We start from the raw sequence: 25,122 nt of genomic DNA on the forward strand, positions 1-25,122 counted from the left end.
ACTTCTGTATCTGTCTTTAGCCATGCATCTGGTAGCAGCTGGCAGACCGTAGCAGAGAATGTGAAAACAGAAACATTTGCCATTAAAGGACTCAAACCTAGTGCAATTTACCTTTTCCTTGTGAGGGCAGCTAACGCTTATGGAATTAGTGATCCAAGCCAAATATCAGACCCGGTGAAAACACAAGGTAAATATTGATTTACTTAACCTGGTGACACCTACTTATCCTTAGAGTTATAATTGTACAGGCACATCATTTGTACTAAATGCTAGGATTGTACATTTACAGTCTGTTCAAATTGCTTAACTAATTTTTTAAATACACAGACACAGTGTCCACAAACTTTATTATTTTCTGTTTTGGGAATAAAAAGGTAAGGTTGATAACAGAGAGAACTGTTTCTCATAAAAATACAAATCCTTAAGGCAAAAATATTACATGAATGTTTGTGTATTATATTCAATTTGTTGATTTTTAAATATAGATATATGTGGATATAATATCCTAATCATAAGATAATTGTATTTAACATTGAATATACTATGTATGTTTAAATTCAGTACTCATCACCTCTGGGTGAGTTTTCAGGATTTCTATCTTAATCAAGCCATAATTTTTCAAAATCACACAAATGTAGGAAATATTTGGGAACTTGTTCTTAATAACTATGTCCAATCACCCTCCTACAGAGCATGGAAAAAATTTAGGTCTTTATATTTGTTTGACTGGTCTTTCATTGTTGATTATATCAGCCAAAATATTTGAGACTCTTCAATGTAAAATACCTATAGATTGATCAAAGGTAGGTTGAAGAGATAGATAAAAATTTTAAAAAGGACATCTTTAAAGCTGTTTCTAAGCCATTTAAAACTCAAAATTTGGTTCACTTGGACTGTTTTGGATATGGCTTTTATATTCTCTGAAGATAAATTATTTTATCTCTCAGTAGACAAATTATTTTTTTTAAAGAGAGAGAGAGAGAGAGAGAGAGAGAGAGAGAGAATTTTTTAATATTTATTTTTTAGTTATCGGCGGACACATCTTTGTTTTGTATGCAGTGCTAAGGATCGAACCCGGGCTGCACACATGTCAGGCAAGCGCGCTACCGCTTGAGCCACATCCCCAGCCCAACAAATTATTATTATCTTTTATTCTCTTGCTCATTTTATTATTTTAGTACTCTGATAGAGACTCTTATATTACATTGAAATAAAAAAAGAATCATTTGAATTAACCTTTACCTTTCTTATAACCTATATCATTGCAATTAAATGTACTTGTTCTTATATTAGCATGGAAAGATAATTCTTAGAGGTGGTAATTGGACATACAAAATTCTTTTTCAAACATAGAGGGGAATCAACATTTCTCTGGTAAGTTAACATTTCCAAAGGAAAAATCGCAAATTAGTTCTGATGAAAGAAACAAGTTATGTGCAAGGTGACTAAAAGACCAGAACAACTTTTCTCCTGGTTCAGAAGGGTTCTGCACATTTTGTCTTTTCTAATGTGTGTATTAATAATTTATGGAAGGGATTCTGCCTCAGAATTCAAGAGAAAGCAAGCTGAGCTAAAGAACATGCCCACGTCTGTCTGTCTCTGGCTGTGTGAATTCAACACACCCAGATGCCTATATTTGCTGTTATGAGTCACCTCATCAGGAGCTTTAATACACTTGGAGCCCGCCCTGAGGCAGTTTGAGGTTTTCAATATTGGATACGCATTTGTAAAGAATGCAGAAACTATGGCAGCTGTAAAATGAATTTAAACTTTTGTCCCCAGTACAGGGGTCTCTATCTAGTGGACTCTAACCAAAAGTCATACTACTACTTCATCTGATTCTATCTTGCATTCATGTGAACGGTTTTATAATCTATATTGTCATTTGTAGTTAATATCTTATCTGAATATTAATTTTTTAAAAAAAGAAAGTTTTACTCAACTTCCTTTTGTTTATGCATAGCGGGAGGAACAATCTAAGGGAAATGAATCTATGTCAACCAGAAACTGATATATGGGGAAACAGGCACACATTTGGAAGTCAAAGACATTTTCATCTCAGCTCTTCAGTCTTGTAGCTCTGTGACATTGAGGAAGACAGGCAATCCTTCTGCATTTTGGTCTTTTTACCTTTGGAATGGAACTAAATAAGTGCATTCTTCGGGACTGGACCCAGACTGAATTAATCTCTATCAGAACAAATTAATCAACAAATAAGCATGCAGGATAAATTAAATCAATATATGAGCATAGATTTAATTTTTTTTAAAAAATGCCATAATTACTTTTGTTTCTTTCAGTGTCCAGATTAAAAATAAAGTTCATAAAATTTGCAGCTATCATAAAACCAAGAAAGAGAGCTAGTCAGCCAAGTGAGAGAATCAGAATCAAATATATCTTGACAGACTGGAATGAACAGCCAGCACTAACATGACTGAAATTAACAGAGCAAATTAAAGAGTCGGGTACTTGAACTGAGGTTGAAAAAATTAGCTATAAAAGGATAGTCTGAGAACTCTAGGCTTACAGGAATAGAAGTGTGTGCGTGTTGGTGCTCTGGGAGGTGGACAGACTTAGTGTTTGGAGTCAACTCAAACACCTATCTGCAACCCCTGAGTGATGTAGCTGCCAAAAGAGCCAATGTTGTCTTTGCTGGAATAGCAGAATTGTTTCTGGATCAAGGCGTCGTCTCTTTCACTGCGAACTGGTCAAATCACAAATAGAGTGATGGGTTTGCTGTGAGCACTGCATTTTCAGATGGACTTTTAAGAGAACACAGTGCAGGAGGCTGCATGGAAAGCTGAAGATCACTTCACAGAGGAAATGCAATGCTCTTGGCATGATTAGCCCCAAAAGAAAGAAGTGTTAGAGGAAACATGACATCCTTTCCTTAATATTTTAGGAGACTGCCATGTGGATGATAACATGCTTTTTTCTGACTCCACGACACAAGAAGCAACCAATGAGTGAAAATAATAGAGGCATGTTTTATTACTTAGTTCTTAATCTGCTTTTGAGACACTGTACAACCCAACTGAGGATTATGATCATGGTAGAAATCTTGGAAAGGACCTAAAAAAGAAAAAAAAATTCCATCGGAGGATACAGAATGTATATGCTATAAGGGAAAGGAAATCATGCAGAGAGTTCAGGGAAGATTTGTTGGCAATTGATTTCCAAGGGAACAGGCATGGTGTCTATAACCACTTGGGAAATATAGTTGCACCAGAATCTTCCCCAAGTGGAGACACCAATGAATGAGCTGTAACCAAAAGTTAAACATGCATACATACAGAGAACAGGTTTGTAGAACAGGTAGACGGACCTGTGTCACATTGGGGTTAGCTCCTTGTCACCAAGCGCAAGATTGGACTCTGCAAGGAGGAGGAGCTAAGAAACTGGCAGCCAGGGATGGAATTGGGTGGATAGTGGTCATTGTTGGGATGGGGTGGCCGTCACCACTATTGCTATTATTCTACCTCCACATGTCGTGTCCTTGAAACATTCTTGAGCCCTATTATTTAAAGGAAATGTACACTTACACAGAATGAAAGTGTATAGAGTATTGATAAGAAGATGACAGTTACTATAAATAGTGGGTGAATTCTGAACAATGCATAGAGGGATTCCAGTACCTGTGAAGCTGTAGGATAGAGCAATATTAAGGTTTCCTGCCAGTCCAATTTTGAGTGTGGGGAAAAGCCTTTCTGAATTATAAAACATTTCTTTCAGGAGGAGAACAAGAAAAATAAAAGGATCAATTCATAAGCATTTCCAAATTACATTTTTAGGCATCACTTTCAATTTTTCTTTCTAATATGAAATTTTCTAAAATAACACATAAAAGACTGCCATTGCAAAATGGCTAAACTTTGGGAATTTTTGAGATCGAGAACTCTTTATTAAGCATTCTTTACTGTGATACAATAACTAACGTAAACCATCATCAATTAAGATGATGTTAATAAGTGCTCTTTGCTCATGGATCTAATTTTATTTTATTGGCCTCAGTAGTGCCTTCTGCATCCCATATTGCTGCCACTTCCTTATCCACCCTGCCTGCCTGGGAAGAGACCAGGGCTCTCTTATGAAATGTAGCTGTTGGGCTTCTTTCTGGGCTTGCTTCTGCTGCCCATGTTTCTCTGCTGTTCCTTGCCCAACTCTCTGCTAACAGGTCTGGTTGTTCTCTTCCTTGCTTAGTTGGGATCCTTCTGGAAGGTTATACCAGACTCGGAGAGGACTGCCTAGCCTCACTCTCAGCGTGAACATGATCATGACATGGTGGGAGCAGCCCTTCCACTTTACTATTTGCCATTGTCTTTTTGTTTCTTGCCCTAGGGCTCTCTGCAGGCCCTCTACTTGTTCCCTTCCCCTCCTCTTTCTCTGTATGTCCCTAGTCTTCTGAACCTAATGAAAAGGCTAAGTTGTTCTTATTTTGTTCTGTAGCACAGGTTGGCTTCCTAGGCCCAGTGAGTCTTCTTTTCTAAGAGTGGCTCTGATTGAACGGACTGGTTCACGCTACTTTGCTTCAGTTCATTAGCATGATGCGGAGCCTGACAGGGTCTTCTTGAATCCTTGCAGATGTTCCACCGACGAGTCAGGGGGTGGACCACAAGCAGGTCCAGAGAGAACTGGGAAACGTCGTCCTGCACCTCCACAATCCCACCATCCTTTCTTCCTCATCAATTGAAGTGCACTGGACAGTGAGTTGTTCTTGTAATATTTGATCTCAGTCTTAATAAGCAGGTGGCTTGTCTGAGATCATTATATATATATATATAAAATATACATAAATATATATATATATATATATATATATATATATAAGATATAATTTAACTACCTGTTGATCACTTCTATGCCATGACAACTTTCTCATGTAACTGTCATTTACTATGTCATTTACTATGGTAGCCATAGAAGGATTTTTATCAACAAAAGCTTCTTATTTGTGTATATTTCTTTTTGTTTATATAATGAAATAATGAACTCTACCCCTCTCAGAGGACAAAACTCCAAAATATTAACTATGAATTTGCAACTTATGGTAGGCCCATTATCAAAGGATTTTTTTTTTAATCTTAGAAATATTCCCAAGTAATATTAAGTAGGCTTTTAAGATCAGGAAGTAGTAAAACACATACCCTTGACCTTCACGTGTCTATAGATGATATATCTCAGAACTGCTATGACACTTCATATTTATTCATAAGGCACAGAAATTAATATCATCCTACAAAAGATAAAAGATTTTTAAAGTATTAACTTAGGTGAACTAGAAATACTCAGGGTGAAACCTGATAGAAAAAAAAATGTGTTTTGTTGCACTTCATTTTTTATTATTTTGCAATAAGCAATAAAAAGCTATGAGTGATTGCATTTTTATTTTTGTCATTTTAATAGGTGGACCAACAATCTCAGTATATTCAAGGATACAAAATTCTCTATCGGCCATCTGGAGCCAACCATGGTGAATCGGAGTGGTTAGTTTTTGAAGTGAGAACTCCAACCAAAAATAGTGTGGTTATCCCTGATCTCAGAAAGGGAGTCAACTATGAAATTAAGGCTCGCCCTTTTTTTAATGAATTTCAAGGAGCAGATAGCGAAATCAAGTTTGCCAAAACCTTAGAAGAAGGCAAGTATATGGAGTGTGTGATATCTGTGCACTGCAGTAGATTTTGTTGGGCTTTTATTAACTTAGAATTGTTAAAATGTTAAGAGTGTCTTGAATGTTTAACTGTCTTTTTTTTTAAAATGGATTCTTTTTAGCTATACATGATAGTAGAATCCATTGTTTAACTGTCTTGATATTAAACATACTTTGTTAAGAAATTTTGTTTAAATAGAACAACTATTTTCGGTTACATAGAAAAACCAAAATGCTGTAAGAGTTGACTTGCTTCATTAGTGGCCTACACATAAAAAAAGTGCAAATGTGAACCTTGTGTTACTTAATGACATAGACAGGGTCTGTTGAATTACTCAGAACTCCAGTCCACATTCAAACATGGACTCACTCTCAATTTGCTTGCCTTTCCACCACCCATTTATTGAATGTTACTTTGATTAATGATTTATAAAGAAGGTGAGTAACACCTGAGTTTTCCAGGACTTTCCAGAATTATCATTCTGTCCTTTTTCATCCCCTATCTGGAAATCCCTCAGTTCTAGGCAAACCAGTATGACTGGTTACCATAAAACTAGAAATTAAAAAGCATTGTTTAATAGTTTTGTGCCACAACTACACTCCATAAAAACATTAATAATGTCTCCTAATATGTCCTTGCCACTTCTTGGATTAGTGATAGGATGTGGTTAATATCCTGTTTAGCATTCATTTTTTTATATTTTTCATGTTTTGGGGAAATAGGAAATTAGGGTTACAAAGAAGTACAAATAGAAGTCCTTTCATGTTTCATGTAGATAATATATATAACTTTGATTATGGAAATTCACAGTAACATCAGGTTGGTAAGGTTGAGGAAAAGAGAAGTAATTTTGGACTATTAACATTTAAGTGAGTTACATCTTTGAATCATGCAGATATTGAATTTAAAATCCATATACTCCTTTTTAATTTTAAATATTAATTTAAATCAGTTCACTATTGATATTTACTTATATTAATTAATAAGTATTAATTATCTGCTTTTCAGTGTTCTGTAGCACACTTTAATATATCTGCTTTTTGAAACAATTTAATAGCACCAAGTGCCCCACCCCAAAGTGTAACTGTATCAAAGAATGATGGAAATGGAACATCAATTCTTGTCAGCTGGCAGCCACCTCCAGAAGACACTCAAAATGGAATGGTTCAAGAATATAAGGTAATACACACATGCTAATTTGCTGATGGACACCCTCTTCTACTCACAAGGCTAAATAAATTGTTTATAGATATTTGGCGCCATCTGCTGGTAAAATTACCAACATGTACAATTATTCATAGACCTAGTCTTGGATAGATTGTGGAATAATTTCTTTGCTAGAAAAGTTACTTAAAAAAAAAATGCTAGAGAGAATCCAAATGGTTACAAAAATTACACATCCATCTAATTCTACAAAATCAACAAATTTAAATGGTAATAATATTTTCCTCTCTGAAAAATGCTTTAACATATTTTTCAGAATTGGATTGCACTGTGGAATTGGCTATATAGAGAGTCACATTCTACCAGATTTTTTCTAACTTTTTAATTTAATTTAACTCATTTACATCTTTGAGATTTTAGAAACTTCGAACAAAGTTGGAAAAATTATTTTGGTGTGTGTGGAAATCATACGTTTATATATCTCTTGCTTTTGTTTCAAAACAAAATATCATGTCTCAGGAAATAGTCCTTTATAAATTTCCATATGTTTATATAAACTTTTAAAACGTGTGTATTATCGGTTGATTTAATCCAGTGGTTCTGAATAATTATTTTTCCCTATGAAATAAAGCAGCTCTATTCAATAAATATGGACAATCTTAACATGAATTCGTTTTAGGCAAATATTTTTAAGCATGCCAAGATGCATCAAAAACTGAGATGGAGACATGAGACTTAGCTGAAAGATTGTGTTTGAACTTATTAATGAATCTGTATTATAGGATGATCCTAATGTGCTGTCAAAATGGATAAATATAAATAGAAAATATATGTGCACATTTTTATGTGTACTTTTTCAACAGTTACATACTAGAAGAATTTTAACTATAAAAGATGTACTTCTCTGCCGAGTGATCTGTATTTCTCTGATGTCTGAGTCATTTTTTAGTTGACTAGCTAAATAATGATACTTAGAATATTAATTTCTGTATGTAAATATTCCAGACCATTGTTTAGGATGTGAAACTGATTTTATGAAGGTGATATGAAGTTATTGATTCATAACTGAGGTTAGAGTAGACACGCCTTGATATGTGTCCATTGACAGGACATAGGACATATCTACCTTCACTAGTATAGGTCAGGAATTTTCAAGTATAGGCCAACAGCAGAATCACTGGTAGAATTATTTTCCCAGTACAGGTGCCTTGCCACCACTCTTGGAAATTCCAATGCAGTTGATCTGACAGGTCCCTTACATGTGTATCCTGGTAAATCTCTCATACATTCTTTTGAGTAGCAAATTTATTTGTTTGATAACTAAAAACCAATCTAAGCTTAATTTTGGGTATGATATTTTATTTTAAAATTATTTTTAAATCAAATTTAAAAACAACATTTTGTGAAATTTAAGTATATCAATAGGGCTGCTTTAAAATATATTTAAAATGTGACTACAAATGCACTGTGGATGTTTCGAGATATTTTAAATAAGGCTTTTTCTAGCGTAACTGAGTTATTAAAAGGTAAAAATATCCATACTTTTAAGTGCTTTCTCACAAGTTTCAAGGTTATTTCAATACTGGTGAGTGACAGGATGCTATGTTTCAGTCTGGAAAAATAGACTGTTACAGAAGATTTTTAAGGATTTAAAATGAGGTGATGTCTCAGCTCTCACGCAAAATTGTATAATGTAGGCATTTTCCCCTAAGAGTCAAAACTCATTTCTTTCCTCAAGAAATGTGAAAGGGTGGATTTCACTTAACTTCATGGTCAATTTAAAATAATAAAATGCCTTTCAGAACCTGATTGACTGGTACAAAATCAGTTTGTGGCTTCGGTTCAGCTGTGTAATGTAATTGGGGGGAAAAAGATTCACAAAGGAGTCTTTATTTCCAAATGGTCAGATCCTGATATAGTGTCTGACCATTCGGCGGCATTACACGTTGAAACTATATGAAAATAATATTAAATTTCAAAGAACAAAATTAAAGGTTATTGACCAAGTAGTAGAGGATGCTGGTGTTTTTAGATTAATTTAAAATCCCATTTCCTATTCCAGTGTGGACAGTAGTCCACTTGAAGCTAATCCTATATTTAGCTCGAGGATATCATAAGGAATATAGAGTGTTCTTCACTCCTGCGCGGATTATTCTCTTATGGAAACTGAATCCAAATACAATTTCCTATCACAAATATCACTATCAAAGTTAATGAGGCATACGATAACTTTCTCATTATAGAATGTCTTTCTTGCACTTCGAGTATGTACTCTTATTCTTTATGATCTATGGATGTTGTGAAAGACTAGTTAATATTCTCCTTTAACTATAATACCAGATTGCTAATTTATCTCATTGATAATAGTTCAGCGTACCAAAAGCTGAATAAAAGCCTAGGATGGTTTTTTTCCTCCTGGAGTGCAGTTTTATTTTTAATAATCTTATTTATACATACTTCTTTGGATTATGCAGAAACTTACTCTCCTTTTAAATCAACCACTTCATGAGTTTTTGATACGAAATGTGAAGTGACAGTACCAGGTGATTCTATCCCAGAGAACTGTTGAAGTGTCAGACAGAGTTCCCTCCTCACCTTTGATGCCTGGACATTGGGCACCACATCTATCACACAAATGTCGAATAATTTTACACACATTGTTATTCTTTACCTGGATATGTATAACTTTTTGCAGAGTCCTGTTTTTCCTGACAAATAACCTCATGCTATTAAATTTTTTTTAAATAAAAAGAATAAAAACCTAATGATATGCGATATGATGTGGATTGAGAGGAATGTTTATCTTCAAGCAAAAGTTTGTAGACTCACCTCATACAATCCTTTAAGATATTTGAGAAAGTGTGACTATTACAATTCTCCAATAGTGCAGCTATTACCAATACTGGGCTTGACTGGAAGAGTCTTCTCAGAGCTCCATCTTGGAGAAGAATGACTTTTTTGAAACCTTGTGTTGGTGGTTCATGAGGCATCTCAACTGTATCAAGGCCTAAAGTCCGTCTTCACCCTCTGTGGATCTTTGCATTATCTTGGAAATTTTACCAGCTTGATTTTCATTATGTACTTCTTCCAGGTTTGGTGTCTAGGCAATGAAACCCGATACCATATAAACAAGACAGTAGATGGTTCTACCTTTTCTGTGGTTATTCCCTCCCTGGTTCCCGGGATCCGGTACAGTGTGGAAGTGGCAGCCAGCACTGGCGCTGGACCTGGGGTGAAAAGTGAGCCTCAATTCATCCAGTTAGGTGAGTGTCCGAGCAGTCCAGTTTCACAGTCTGTCACCGTACTACTTGTCCTGCTTTGCTGTTTTTACATGTGCCTGAGCCACTGTTGGAAGTTAATAGAATTCAAAAGTGAGGCTTATAACTACAGTGGTGTTAGCTTCACTTAAAATACACTCACATAAAATGTTATGCCTTGGTTACCAACAAGGCCACTTTCCAACAAAGACATTGTTAAGCAATTTTGTCCTTGTGTGAACATCATGGAGTGTAGTTACACAAACTAAGATACATGTGATGTCATTAGCCAGTATCATCTTATACAATAGAAATCAAATAGAAGTCAATAGAAATCATTCCTCGTTGATAGAAACGTTGTTATGTGAGGCATGACTGTAGATATCTTATAACTAAACTAACCTTATCCAAATATACATTTTAGATGATAGTTCAAATAAAAGTTAGGTAATATTCAGTATCATCCTAACTGGGGCCCTGTGGAAATTTTTTTCATCTATTTAACTAATACTACTAATCAAGTCCAAGGACACTGCAGTGAATAAAGAAGAAGATAAGTTGAGATGTCAGAGCACTGGAATGTTTCTATGCTAATCACTCAAATTTAAATACAATTTGTGTTTCGAAAATTATACATAAATAAAAAAAAAAACCAGCAAACCTGACCTGGGTTTCATTACTAGAGATCACTATAGGCAAACTATTATGAACATACTATATGAATTAGTAAGTGATTGCTCTTTACATGTAGACAAGCAACAACTGAAATGCCAATAAAACAATATTGCAACTAAGAAGTGGGGAGAAAAGGGTCAGATTTTAAGAGTTAACATTTAAATTAGGAAAGAGGCCAAGAAGTATACAGCCTGGTTTGTGTCTGTATATTGCAAATCAGAAGTTAAGCATCAGTAATATTTTATGTCAGATGCAAGTTATGAAAAAGGATCATTTTAGCCATCTTCATGCTTCACAAATGAGTACATACTATTTTGGCATATTAAATAAGTATGAACGACATCGTGGAATTATTTCATAATAAAAGTAAAAGAAACATTTGACTTTGATTAACTCTGTTGCAATACCTAAAGAACTTCATATTTATTTTGAAAATGTTGTTAGTGTTCCATTGTTAAGACAATGCTAGCTGCTGTAATGCATAAACTTGCAAAGTTTATGTGACATAACACAGTAAAGTCCACTACAATTCCAGTTGTCCAGTAGGTCTCTGTTTCACCTAGTGTTTGTGGGTTGTAAGCGGAAGAGCCCTAATTTCTTAATGTGGGCTTCCAAGGTTGTCCCTGCACCAACAGAATGCAAGAAAGGAAATATATATTCTATGGGAGGCTTGAAATGGTGCAGGCTAGAAAGGTGCACATTACTCTTGCCTGATGTGATAGTAAGAAGGTGAACGAAGACTAAATGAAAGCAGCGGCCAGGAGCTGCCTCCCAGCAGTCAATTATGAGAGGCCCATTCAAGCCTTCAGTGGGGGCTTGCTGACTGTCACAATCTGGGCCAGAATTTTATATTATTTTTTTTGGACTCTTTTTTTCCATGTTACACATTTTTAAATGATTATATAAAAACTTCTAAACAAAAATAGCTTCCTGGTTTATTTCAAGCAATACGGGAAACTAGGAAAAATCGTTTGATGCATCTGCTGTAATGTTATATAACATGGGGGAGGGGAGTTTATATTGAAAAACTATAGCTGACATTCAAATATTTGTCCACTTTTTTCAAAATGTCAGCATTAGGTTATTAAAACTGAAATTAAAAGGTATGTCTTGAATGACCCTAACCATTGTGGATATACTGTTTACCTGTTTTTTGAACATATGATGTTTAGTCCTAGTTTGGGGAAGATGAATTGGAAAAAGAACCATATGTAATTTTATTTATTGAAGATTTAAATCATGGGATTTAAGGGTCAAATTGATTTCCTTGAAATTATAAGTGGGTTCCAGTTTTCCAGATCTTAATATAGCCTCAGCTGCAGGGAGACAAAGCCTGAGGTAGAGAGGGGCTGCTTTAATTCATTCGTCACACTGCGCTTTATTCTGTTAGGTCCATCTGGTTGCTTGCACGGAACCTCTCTGGGCTGTTTCCATAAAATCTGAAGCTACCCAAGATAAACTTGTGCAAATAGGCATGAAGTCTATAAACCTAGCAGATACAAAGGATGTATTAGGAATAAAAAGAATAGGTCTGGTTGGTGAACTTTTAGAGGATGAAGTGCTTTTAGGATAACCAGAGATAAAAGGGTCTGGAACATGAAATAAAACTTTCAGTCAACAAACAGTTGAAGGCAGGTGACTGCTTGTGAAAATAAGGTTTTCAGCCTTGATCCTCCATAGTATGAAATCTGGAATCAAGAAAAAAAAAAAGGAAATATCCTCCCCCCACAACATATATACACACAACAGAAGGAATTCAGCATTTCACAGAGAAAGGCTGTTTCCATAGCTATTGAATGCTGCTGATTTTTTTCTGCCAATTATCATATTAAGATGCAATATCATTTAATAAGAAAACCTGTAGGATTTTTTTTCTTCAAGAACTGTTATCCCTATCGAATGAGTTATACTAATTATTTTTATGGAAAATATATTTTTGGACTGGAAAGATTTCTATTTCAAAGCAGACTGTATTATATTAGCAGATTGTATTTCTCTCGAATTTGGTCTGGAGATCTGTGAAGCAGCCATAAACCCACCTGACAGGGCTCCAAGGGATTTGGTTGTGGCTGTGTACATGGAGCCCATGGGATACTCTTTTGTCCTGACAGAGAGCATAATGCCTAAGTATCCAACCCTGTGACTGGGTGTCCTTCTCACAGCAGACTGTTCAACCAGCAGATGCCCTTCTGGCTTTTTTGACCTGCCAAGATAGCTCCTCTCTGGGAGAGCCCCAGCTGGGAGGAGAGCTCCTGCCAGGTGTGTTAATCAGATTCAACTCAGAGGGGTGAAGCAACAGAACACATGAAATAGCAGGAGTGGGTTACTCACAGATCCACAAGAGCAGAGGTGCTGACAAGAGCCAGTCAGAAGGCCCAGGGGCCAGTGAGCGGGCCGGGGAGGGGGGTGGCTGCAGGTGGGGAGACAGAGAGAGAGGACCTGTGGGCTGAGGGTTTTATTGGTGCTCAGGGTGTTGTTCAAGGAGGTTTCCTACAGGGAGTTCTAATTGTTCTTAGAGAAAGCTAGAAGGATTCTATGGGGTCGTGCTGTGACTAAGAGTTGTCAATTCTGCGTATCTGCAGTCCTTATGGGTGGGATGGTGAGTCAAGGAGGTGGTATCTCTGTGGCCCATGGGGAGGTGGTCACCAGGAGGCAGTTATATAAGGGGGATATCTGCACTGACCATACTGAGGAATTGGGAGGAAGCAGAGAGCTGGCAACTCTGTCCGGATAACTAAACCCTTCTTTTAGTATTTAATCTTAGATTCAGAATGAATGCAGAAGCAACATAAAATTTTAAAAGTGTGGTACATGAATCTTTTCCAAGTTAAATGATTTAATAATTGTGAGGAAGCCCCAATCTTAATGAAATGCACAAGCCCCTTCTTATGTCATCAGATGTTGCGGGGGAAGAACATTAAGACTACAGACACCACTGGGAATTCTCCCCACTGGGCAACCTCAGGACTAGCATCACAAGGTGTCTACAAAGTGACATACAGCTTTGACGGAAGAGCGACAGTCTTGCGTTTTCTACAAAGACTTTGCAGGCTGCTCTGTGTGACCTGGAGTAATGGCGGGCTTGAAAAATATCACTATAGGCTTAAGACATAAATGTAAAATAAGCGTATTTTATTAGCCATATATTCCATCAATTTTTAATCCTTGAATCAAAATATCCAACCGAGAATGTCTTTTTGACTATTCATAACACTTGATAATTCTTTTACATATTTAATGTTCTTTTCTTATATCTATTGCTGGTGATGGTTATTATTTTAAAAGAAAGATTATTCATAGTTCTTACAATGGTAACATTATCTTAATCTGTCATTGTGTTTTAATGATCTTTAATTTTATAGGACATTCTGACCGTGGGTTCAAATAATATGTTTTTAAGACAGTGAAGGATGTTGCAATATAATCTTGGAGAGGAGTATGCAAATACACACATGTGCACGCACACACACACACCATTTTTCAATATCTAGCTTATAGAAAAAGTAAAATTTTATTTAAGCCTTTTTTACAGCACATATTTGATGTTTCTATAGAATTTTGATATTTTTTCAACCTTTTCTATACATATAATATTCAGTACCTGTTATTTATTTGTACAATTGCATTAAAGTATTCTTGGTTTTGGCGGGGGGGGGGGTTGCATTTTATGGTTTTAACACTTTTATATTCATCTCAATTAGTGAGCACTGTTTCTCTGAAACTCAATCTAAACAGGATCCCACAAACTTGTAAAATAAAAAGAAAACAGAGTGCCACTGTCCTTGTTTCAGCTAAGATCACACAAAATTACATCCATACTTCTTTTAAATTAAAATGAATGAATTTTACTAGTGATCTCCTGAACTCATTCACTTCCCTGCGGTAGTGCAGAATGAAAAAGAGAAATCATGGTCCAAAATTAACAAAATATAATGACAGGTATTTTACATCATATATGTATGCTTACATCATCACACTGAGTCTTACTCCCAACTCATCAGAAGATGGCCTTTCAGATTCTCATGGGAACCCTGTGTCACCTGAGGACCAGGTCAGCCTTGCTCAGCAGATTTCAGACGTGGTGAAGCAGCCAGCGTTCATCGCAGGAATCGGAGCAGCCTGCTGGATCATCCTCATGGTCTTCAGCATCTGGCTCTACCGACACAGGAAGAAGAGGAACGGACTTACTAGTACTTATGCGGGTATCAGGAAAGGTATTCGCTTTCTCAGGTTTTTCATCTTTTAATATGTTTATGAAACTCTCAGTTTTAAACCTGACTCCACATGATTCCCAGGGACACATGTCCTACCTGTTAAATTATTTCAATATACAGCAATTCTCTAAAGTACTTTTATCATGATATCTGCATATAAACAACTCTCCTGTGGCAGTACAACAGAGTTAATCAGTTTCTTAGGACCCAGATCCTTTCAAATATGTTTCACTAAGGTACATCTAGGCTTGTCTGTGTAACTGTGGCCTTCTTCTCTTAGGCAATTATTTTATTACTTTATTTCTTGGGGGAAATTTGTAATCTCCCTGTCACAGGAATTATAAATTGGGGCTTTAAACTCACATAGTTTTAAGGGGATTGTTGTCCTTTGAAAAGCAACAAAAAGAGAGATTTCTTTGATTATTTCTAGAAGCAGTCCTTTCTTAGTGAATATGATCACATTATGAGGGATGTCCTGCCTAGGGAGGGAAGAGTGTTAGTACTTTTCCATTCATAGACTTAAGATCCTGCAATCCAATGTCTTATATACTGTCCATTAATGATGATGATTTTGTTACATATGTCTTTATAATTTTAGAAAAAAAATATTTGCTATTATTTACATTTTCAAAGATAGACTATGCCAATATATTTCATAAATACCTTGGCTACATATCTTCAAGTCCTATGAATTGTTGACAATCTAAACATTGAGGCACATAATCTTGCTCCTTCCTCTCCCCCAAATATATCCTCCAACTCTGGACGTCATACCTGGGCTGTAGATTGTGTGGCCTCCTAGTTTTCCGATTTTAGTCCATTTTTATGTCCTTAGTTCAATAAAATGATTCATAGTGTTGCATTTTACTCTCAAAAATGTCATGGTTTAGATTGAAAATTACACATTCACCTTCGTTACAGAGCCAACATAACAAAAAAGTTTTGCTTTGCTGCAAAGCAAATTTAAAGATAATTACCAAGAAATTAAGTCATCCCTTCCTTGACTGTCACTTATCCTTTCTTTTCCTAATTGTCTACGTATCTCCTAAGAGAACATTTTCTGTGTACCTTGGACAGAGTATTTCTCTAATCACATGGAATTTTCAAGACTAGGTAAAACTTGAATGTCGTTACACATTTATAAAACATTCTGTGTCAACAGTGTGGGATATTTGTGCTGTTCCTGGAGGTCTTGGGAAAAAAGAGTCAACAGAGATTCATCATCAATACTGTGAAATAAATCCATGTGCCTCCTGCCTGTGGCTCGGCAGCAGTCTCCTCATATGCATAGATTTGCCTTAGCATTATCATCCTGAAATATGTTTTTTTTCAGATATGTGTCCTACCTAGACATGAAGCAAAATGTCAGTACCCCTGCCTGTGAAATGGAAAACAAGGGCTTAGAGGTTACTGAGAAGAGAGTGGTGCTCATTATGTATAGAAAATAGAACAATGTCAGGCACATGTGTTACTAAATAGAACCTTTGACTGCAAATCCATGCAGAGACGGGGTTTATGAATGTGTTTGGTGGAGTGGGGAAGGGGCAGGATTCTGGGAGGAGACTAGGTTTAGAAATCTGATTTCAATGAGGAAAAGCAACTAACATTTAGATGTGAATTTTCTGTTCATCAGACTTGCCCCATTAACTCCATTTCATAAACAGCCAGTCAGTGAAATCCAGTGTTCCCTGTCATGATCAAGTGTCATAGCTGTGTGATTATAACAGTTTAATGCTCTGTATTGTCTTGAAGTCTAAGAATGTGACATGAAAACTCTCCTTTCTGAAATGCTCCTTGTTCTTTACTAATGTCCTTTGAGCATGCTGACAAATGCCTATGTGATCTTTCTGTGGGACCTTTAAACTAATATCCTGGTCTTTTCAACTAGCTTCTGTTTAAGCAGAAATCATAGAACATAATTACAAATGTAATTGGATGAGCACTGATTCTGCTTTCCTCACTTCATCCTGTTGGCACTTTTTCAAAATTCTATTTCTATGCATTTTTTTTAAAGTGCATTTTGGGTATCTTAAATTTTACTATGCCAAACACAACGCCAGTGGTTTCAGGGAAATAGGAAGTAAAATATTTTAAATAAATGAAAAGAACCTCTTGACATAAAATATCAAGCCAGAGTGTGACTTTGGGTACTCATGAGCATTTTTTTTTAGCGTTTCCCCTTACGTATAGCTATAGGTGTGACATCTGCTGGGACACTGGGGGCTCCATCCACATACATCCACATATTACATCAGCACCACTCAGTACACAGAGTTCATTATATTTATTATTGGAAGCTCTGAAAATTAAGTTGTTCTTTGGTGTGCTAGCAGCGAAAATTTCATTTAGGGCTGACTTTTTTTCATTTCTTCTTCAATTCCTCAAACTGGGGTTAGCAGTTAGCTATGAGAAGTAATGACAAGGACCTTTCATATTTCCCGTGTCCTTGTGATTGCAAATTAATGTTCAAGCACTCCACTCTTGCTTGAATAGCTTTAGTTTCAAATGTACCTTTTTTTTTTTTCTTTTTATGAAGACTTGTTACTATGGCTCTGAATTTTTGAATGTAGCTAAATTACATTGACTCTCTGAAGAGATCTGACTGAAAGACAACACAATGGAATTCTTAAGACAGGGGCTGCTGTGCTGCAGAGGAAGGCCAGTGTATCAATTGGGTACACAGCATTAAGGTTTTTGTTGTTGTTCTTTCCAGTCTGCTCAGAGATGAAGTGGTTTGGTAAGAAGTGACAGTTGTAGAGGATGCTGTGTGTTCCACTTTGCAAACCCAGAGCTCTAATCCTAAAGTAAATTTCTTATCATTGTTCAAATGTACAATGGAAAATACATTTTGGCAGCTTTTTTGATACATGATCGGTGATCAATATTCTAGTTTGTTTGTTGTAAAGATTTTTTTTTTTCCAGGCAAGCTTTAACCTTAAAGGGTGTAATGTGGATTTCCTTGATTTTTTTTCTTTTTCTTTTTTTTTTTCATCCAGAGCAGCATTTACTTTAAATTAAGGGGAAAAGATTGGAAAATATGTCATTCTCCTCCCTTTATGAAATGACATGCAAATTGCTCTGGTGTGATCCCACACCAGGAATAGAAGATAGGAAAAGTGGGGGAGGCCATGCTGCTACTTTTGAGGTCTGCAGTTCAATTTCAGGCATTATTGATTAGATTAAGATTTATAACTGCAGAGAGAGTGAAGGTTCTCAGAAGGGTGTTATTGTTCTATTGTTTAGCTTCTAGCGTGGCATTAGAAAAACGTTCAGCCTACTCAACCACGCTTCTGAATGTAAATTATGACACAGAAATCAAAGTTTAAAACTCCACACATTTTTCTATCCATTCAGAAATGTTTATAATGATAAAAATGTAGTGTCAGTACTGTTTGTGTAAGGCATCAGACTTACAGGACGTTTTGATTTTTATGATTCTCTTTGCTTTTCCTTCCTTCCTTTCACCCTCCCTCCTTCCTTCCTTCCCTCCCTTCTTCCTCTTTCTTCTCCTTTCTTTCCTCCAATAATAAATACTTAAGTGCACCTATTAGTCCATTTAATAAGCATTTACTTTCAGATTCCTAGATAAGGTTCCAGCATACACCTGATAATACTTGTTTAAGAATCCATCATCCAGTGTTTGGAAATGATTAATAGCAGAGGATTCCTGTTTGTACTGGAGCCCATGAGCTAAATCTCTGTTGCTAAATGCAGGGTCATTCACAGGGTAACGCACAGCTCCCCTCCCAAGGTACTAGAATGTCAGACACTTCAAAATGGTACCTGTAGAGACAAGCTTCTTTTTCTAACCTCGTATTGGGTTTTATTCATATATCAGAGTTTCAGACCTACTGGCTTGGTTATTTACATTTGTTTTATGTTCAGCTGTCTGCTTGATTCATACTAATGTGATATGTTCCCTTTCTCTTCAGCTTAATAACTGGTTTATATTTTGTTTTGATTTTCAGTCCCGTCCTTTACCTTCACGCCAACAGGTATATATTTGCACTTACCCTCCTCCTATCCTTTGTTAGTTTGGCATGTGTTGTACTATTGTGTTTCTGGTTTTATCTCATTTTCAGCAGTATCTGGGGGGAAAGGACTTAAATGGAATACAATACTTCATTTACTCACGGCAGGCATGCATTTGAAGTAGAAATGGTTGGTGTTGCTTTTCATCCATCCGATGCATTTATTTATTCACCACTCCACGTTGCATCTTAGCCCTGTTTGCATGTATTTCCATTAAAAAGACACAGTGTTTCTAGCCTCAGCATGATTTAACATGCTAATCATCTTATTGATTATTTTCATACTTGGCAATGCATCCCCCCCCCCTTAACTTAAGCTTTTAGGTTTTCCAACAAAAATTTCTCTGCCTTGTAATTCTCTGTCCATAGAATCAGTATTCTGAAAGGTAACCAAAATACCCAGCACATGTGAAAGATAAAACTTTTCATTTTCCCCAAGTCTGAGTCCTCATATTCTGTTCTATTCAGTTTCTTTCAAAGTGGATCCTCTTCTTTCACATCACCTCTAGTAAAAGATGTACCTGTAGTTATGCCGCCTCAGTTTTAATCCAGTTATTGGAATCACTGGGAGCAGTTATCTCTCCCAAGCAGACTCCCAGTTTGGAGTTTTTCTAAGTAGCAGAACTTGGCAGCTTTTAAAAATACATTTCTTCTTAGAAAATGTGTCTGTATTTACAGAAAAGCTAATCTTCTTAACCCTTTGCCTAACTATGTGCAAATCTTTTTGTGGTACAGTTCTATTTTTATGCCCCAAATTTATTTAGCTGAGAAAGCTTTCAAAAGCATTAAACCATATTTTATGAAAATATAGTTATGAAAATATAATGAGTATGAGTTTCAAAAAGCCACAATAAGAAAAAATAGGTTAAAAAAATGGTCACATCAATAGTTACAACTTTACGTCTTTGTCTTTGGAAGGGCTTAACATCTATTTTTTGTCTCACTGATTCTCAATCTTCTGGGAAAATCTAGTAGGCTTTTGTAATATTTACCTACAAGGGCAAGACTTTAAGATTATACCTACAGAATTATAAAGTGATATGATCTAGTAAACTCAAAATAAAAATCTATGGGAATGCTAATGTACAAATAAATATATAATAGTTACATTTAACAAGAATCTGCTGCAATTTTACTGTTGCTTTTCTCAATATTGTTAAGGCTAAGAATGATGCATATTTAATTTAATAAGAATTTTAAATTATTAGCTGAATTAGAAACCTGCTGTGTCCTGTAAGGATTTTTACAATCTTACTGGGTAGGAAGGGATAAAGAATTCCATTGTACAAAGATGCTCGTGAATGTAATAGCTTTTGATATATAAACATGTCTATTAATTGTTCCTTTTTTTTTTTAACATTCTAGTAACTTATCAGAGAGGAGGCGAAGCTGTGAGCAGTGGAGGGAGGTAATTATCTTCCTTGTTTTGTAGATCCTTGGGGGAATTTAGAATATTTCTTCTTGTCTTCCTCACCGATGCAAGTTTCATTGCTCCAAAGGTTTAACAACTTAAAGATAAAAAGTGTTTCAATCTTTAGGAAAGAATCCATTCATCTGGGGTGTTGAACCAAGTCATTTACACAGAAATACAGTTCCTAATGGAGCTGTTGCACTTTAGACAATGGCCACCAGAGGGAGTACGTTAACCAAGAAAAACAGACTGCTGATTTAGCAGATGATTAAAAGGAGTTAAAGTGATTAAGCTGTGGCATTTATGAAGATTAAGAAATATAGCTAGTTAACAGATACTATCAAAGAAAAAGTGCTCATTTGAAAACCTGCTGAACGCAGCAGTTGCTCAGAAGTTATAGGTTATGTTTGTTTGTTCTTGTTATGAATTCAGCTTAGTAGATACCTCCGTTTGCAGGGAAATACATTCGGATAAAAAAAGAAATCTAGGTAGTTTGTTAACAAAGAACTTTTTCACCCTTTAACTAAAAATATCCTCAGTCCTATACTTATGATTTTTGAGGTAATTATTATTCAGTGAACTTTAATATATTCACAGAGAAATCACAAATTAATGTGACAGGCAGCTTAAAGGGGCTGAAACAGGATGTAAATTACATGAGGCAAGTTCCAGGATTTTCCACAATAAGGTGATTTTTCTTTTTTTTCAAAAACAGTAGCACCTAAGCACAAAGGGAGAAAAAAATTTCTAACCAAAACCAATTTATAATTCAAATTAAATTAGCTTATTAGAGTGCCCTTCTTCATATGGTTGGATAATATGGTTAGCTACTGAATAGACAAAAAATGAGTAAGATATTATTCCTGAATCCAAGGAATATACCTCCTAATAAGAAAATTACTAAACTTAGTTTATGATAAAGAGTTATTTAAAAAATATGTATATTGACTGCCTTTAGCTGGTGCTATACAAATGTGGCAGTAAGCATTAATCTTTTCTTTCCTGGGTACTACTAACTTCCTGTTTTCACAACTGTTAAACAAAGCCAGCCACCAAAAGACCCAAATACTGGGGTGGTTTTCATGAGGAGTAAATCCTCTTGATTGAGGGATGAAAGCAGAGCACATTTTTGCATCCAGGGGAATTCCATATAAGTCACAGTCCAGACATTCATGAAAGAGCTTCTGCCATAAGAACATTTTCCTGTGGGTGAATCTGGAATGCCTGATTGTTTAACTACCTTTCTCTGTGTCTATTCATGACTGTTGACTTCAGTTTTATTGGCACTAGCTCCTGTGCATGGGCATGTGTTCACATGCTTATACACACGTGCATACACATAAAATATTAACCTAGCTCCTTCTCTAAACAATTTACAACCCAGACAGACCAAATGGTCTCATGGAAGAGAGTGGCAGGAATGCATAGGTAGGAAATGGTGGTTTCTAGGACAGGAATAAAGAATTGTAAAGTTCCTGAACTGTCTATTTGGAAAGCTCACTAACAAAGAATCATAGCGTTTTCAACTGAAAAACAGAATCCTGGCAGTGAAATTGATATATCTCAAATACTAACTAGAAATTATCATTTTCCTAAATGAATTGATAAAAGATGCTGGAATGTCACAGAGGCAATAATAGTTAAATAAAAATGTTAGAGTCAGTGCTCAACATGACAGTTATACACACAATTTTAAATGTATTTATTCATTAACTATAATGGACACCGACTACAGGGCAGATACTGTGTTAGCTGCTTGGAATGCGTCAGTGAGCAAAGTGGATAAAATTCCTGATCTTGTGGGCATTTGATTATGGTGGGAGAGATGGGAGATGGATAATAAACATTTTTTAAAAGATCAACTGTACAGTGTCAACAGTTGATAAGTACTGGGGTAAAAATCAAGTAGGATGAGAAAGAGAAGGTTCATTAAGAAGAGGCCTCTTTCCTAGCCATAATGAATCTGTGCCCGGGTAGGAAGGGGTTGCTAGGACCAAAATACCTAAAAGAACAACTTAGGGAGGAAAATGTTTGGGCTCAGTCTCACAGGTCTCAAGCTCTGGTCCATTGACTTCATTTCTGCAGCTTTTTAAAAAAAATAATAATAATAATACATATTATGTAGTGCTGTAGATTGAACCCAGCACCTTGCACTTGCTAGTCGGGCACTCTACCAAGGAACTACAACCCCAGCCCCCACTGACCTCATTTCTTTAGGCTCAAGCATCATGGTGTATGGCAGAGGAAAGCTGCTCAACTCTCAGCAGCTGGGAAGCAGAGAGGTGAGAGTTGAGGAAGGGCCAAGGACAAAATAAACTCTTCCAGAGCATGCCCCTGGTGATTACTTCCTCTGACGAGGTCTCACTTCCCAGTAGTCTGCAAAACTCTCAATGTATTAATCCATCAAGTGGATTAATCCACTGATCAAATGAACTCAGCCACTGATAAGGTCGGAGCCCTCACCATCCAATCATTACCTAAAAGCCCAACCTCCGAACCTTGCTGCGTGGGGACCAGTCTTCAATACAAGAGCTTTTGGAGGACATTCCAGATCCAAACCATAACACTGAGTTTTGTGATCACTGGAAAAGAGAATGAATAGCAAATTCAATATCCGCTGTGGCTTTCCTCACCTCCAGCCCCTTTCTTGGTTTCCTTCATTCATCACAAACTTCCTGGGTCCTCCCTGGACCTACCACCTCTCTTGGCTGATGGCACCTAAGCTAAGATCTGTTGATCATCCTCTTTTGCTTCCTGCAACCATTACTGTGTTCTATGGATCTTTTTTTTTTTTTTTTACCCCTCCACTATGACTGATATTCTTTCTTTTTTAAGCACTTATTCTCCCTTGCCAAAACTATGAGCTCCCAGCTGTCCTAAGTTCATCCAGTTTTATTAGCACTGTTGTCTACTAATTCTCTTTCCAGTGGAGGCAGAATAGTCTTTGAAATTCATGCTAATTGTGTAAGTTCCTGAGCTGTTGAAAAATCCCACCTGCAGCAGAACTTGCTGTGTTTAAAATATCAAGTCCAAACATGGCATAGCATGGGAAGTCCATAAAGTCTTGGACTTTGCAGCCCCATTTTTCACTATTATGTGCTGTGCCCTATGATCCCTTGTGTCAGCTTATCTCCAGTATGTCAGTGTCCTGCATCCTTGCTACATGGCACATTGCTTATACACAGGCTAACAATGTCTTCCCACCTGTTATCCCTAGTTAGTGTATCAGATTTTACCTGCTGTACCCTCTACAAAATCTGTACTGTGCAACTATCACATTGTCTCCTACCCAGGAAGAGACAATGCATTTGCTTTTCTTTGTATCAAGAGTCACCAAATTATAGCTTTTGCCCTGAGTCCACCCTGCCATCTGTTTTTGTAAATGAAGTTTTATAAGAATACAGACAGGCTCTCATTTGTTTGAGCTATAAAAGAAAAGTCAAGTGGTTACAACAGAAATTGAATGACCTGCAAAGATTTCAGTGGTTTCTATTTGGTCCTTTTACAGAGAGAGTTTGCCAACCTTGGTAGATAAAATTGCCTCTGACAAGAGAATATGAGATCCTGGATTATAGAAAATATGTGGTTTATTTATCAATAAGTTAATTTTTTTGTAATGTAATAAATGTAGTTCAGTGAAGGACATCAGTAAATTCAAAAACTGTATGAACTTTCAGTCATTTACAAGTTACCTAAGAAAAGAACAAATAAGTTATTTAATAAATGAATGTCAGAAGACCTCAGTTCAGTTCTTGACGACTTTAAGGAAATTATTTGGTGGTGCTGGATTGTGTCCTCTAATAAATGAGGAGGTGGTCTGGAACTCTCTCCTAGTTCTCCAAACTGTCATTTAGTTATTCTCAGAAAAGAGAGAATAACATGACGGTAAGCCAAGAGAACTCTGGGCTCAACTTGAAAATGGCAAATGCCCTTTGAGGTAACGCAGGAGGGAAACATAGAAATACTAAGGGGCCGTCTTTATTAATTTCTTTTCTTTCCCTGGAAAATTCCAGTTGCCTCTTCCAAAACCTCTGCTTAAAATTCAAACCACAGATTCAACCAGGAAAAATTAGAGAAAACTCCCCCCGCAAAAAAGCAGTAAACAAGTGAAGATAACTTGGTGGAAAAGCCAGTACCACATTCCCTGTCAGTAAGAGGGAGGAAAGAAGTGGAGCATCAGGCGAAGGTGCTCTTTAAACATTGGCCACTCATTCAGCCTGGCAGGGGGTCAGACATGACCCACAGCTGACAATACTTACTTTCTGTAAGGCTCCTCTGCCATATCCCCAGCTCTGGAACCCCATAGTCTTGTATTTTGTGGTTTAACAGTTTAAACAGGTTCTCTCAGAGTGAGTGATCGGAATGGGTCAAGTAGCAGAGTAGGAATTGAAGGCAGTTGCCTCCTAATTATTAGTGCACGTTTGCCCTCTTTTCCTTCATGGTGCAGGTCTGTCCCCTTAATATGTAACATGATGTAATGATGTGTTAGGCACACGTTAACCTTGGTAACCAACACGTGTTTTGCTTTTGCTTCATATTTGGCTGTCGTTTGATTGTCTGATGCATGCTGGTGAGTTTTAAGGGATTCAGGGAGCCTGTGAGGTTGTTACTTTGAAAGACTTCTCACGCTCTTGTCAGAGTAGCTGCCAGTGACCTCACCTTCCTCCAAGACCTTGGACACACACACACACACAGCATTTTAAGATCCATCATGGGACAGTG

The 25,122-nt window shown here is 36.5% G+C and overlaps 1 protein-coding gene across 7 annotated transcripts in view; it reads left to right on the plus strand.

The window, feature by feature from the left end:
- Nucleotides 1-25,122, plus strand: part of Robo1 (roundabout guidance receptor 1) — a 1,016,703-nt gene that overhangs the window by 947,445 nt on the left and 44,136 nt on the right. For 5 of the 7 annotated variants that reach the window (XM_078044437.1, XM_078044436.1, XM_078044438.1 and 2 more), the window contains 8 exons: nt 21-187; nt 4,582-4,703; nt 5,404-5,635; nt 6,706-6,827; nt 9,904-10,075; nt 14,761-14,958; nt 18,927-18,953; nt 20,355-20,397. In XM_078044437.1, the coding sequence (XP_077900563.1) occupies nt 21-187; nt 4,582-4,703; nt 5,404-5,635; nt 6,706-6,827; nt 9,904-10,075; nt 14,761-14,958; nt 18,927-18,953; nt 20,355-20,397 (1,083 nt within the window). The remainder of the gene's footprint in view (nt 1-20; nt 188-4,581; nt 4,704-5,403; nt 5,636-6,705; nt 6,828-9,903; nt 10,076-14,760; nt 14,959-18,926; nt 18,954-20,354; nt 20,398-25,122) is intronic. The other 2 variants (XM_078044440.1, XM_078044434.1) reach the window with 1 other exon arrangement.

This window comes from Ictidomys tridecemlineatus, chromosome 3 (genome assembly GCF_052094955.1).
Source record: "Ictidomys tridecemlineatus isolate mIctTri1 chromosome 3, mIctTri1.hap1, whole genome shotgun sequence".
In the NCBI taxonomy this organism is placed as follows: Eukaryota; Metazoa; Chordata; class Mammalia; order Rodentia; family Sciuridae; genus Ictidomys; species Ictidomys tridecemlineatus.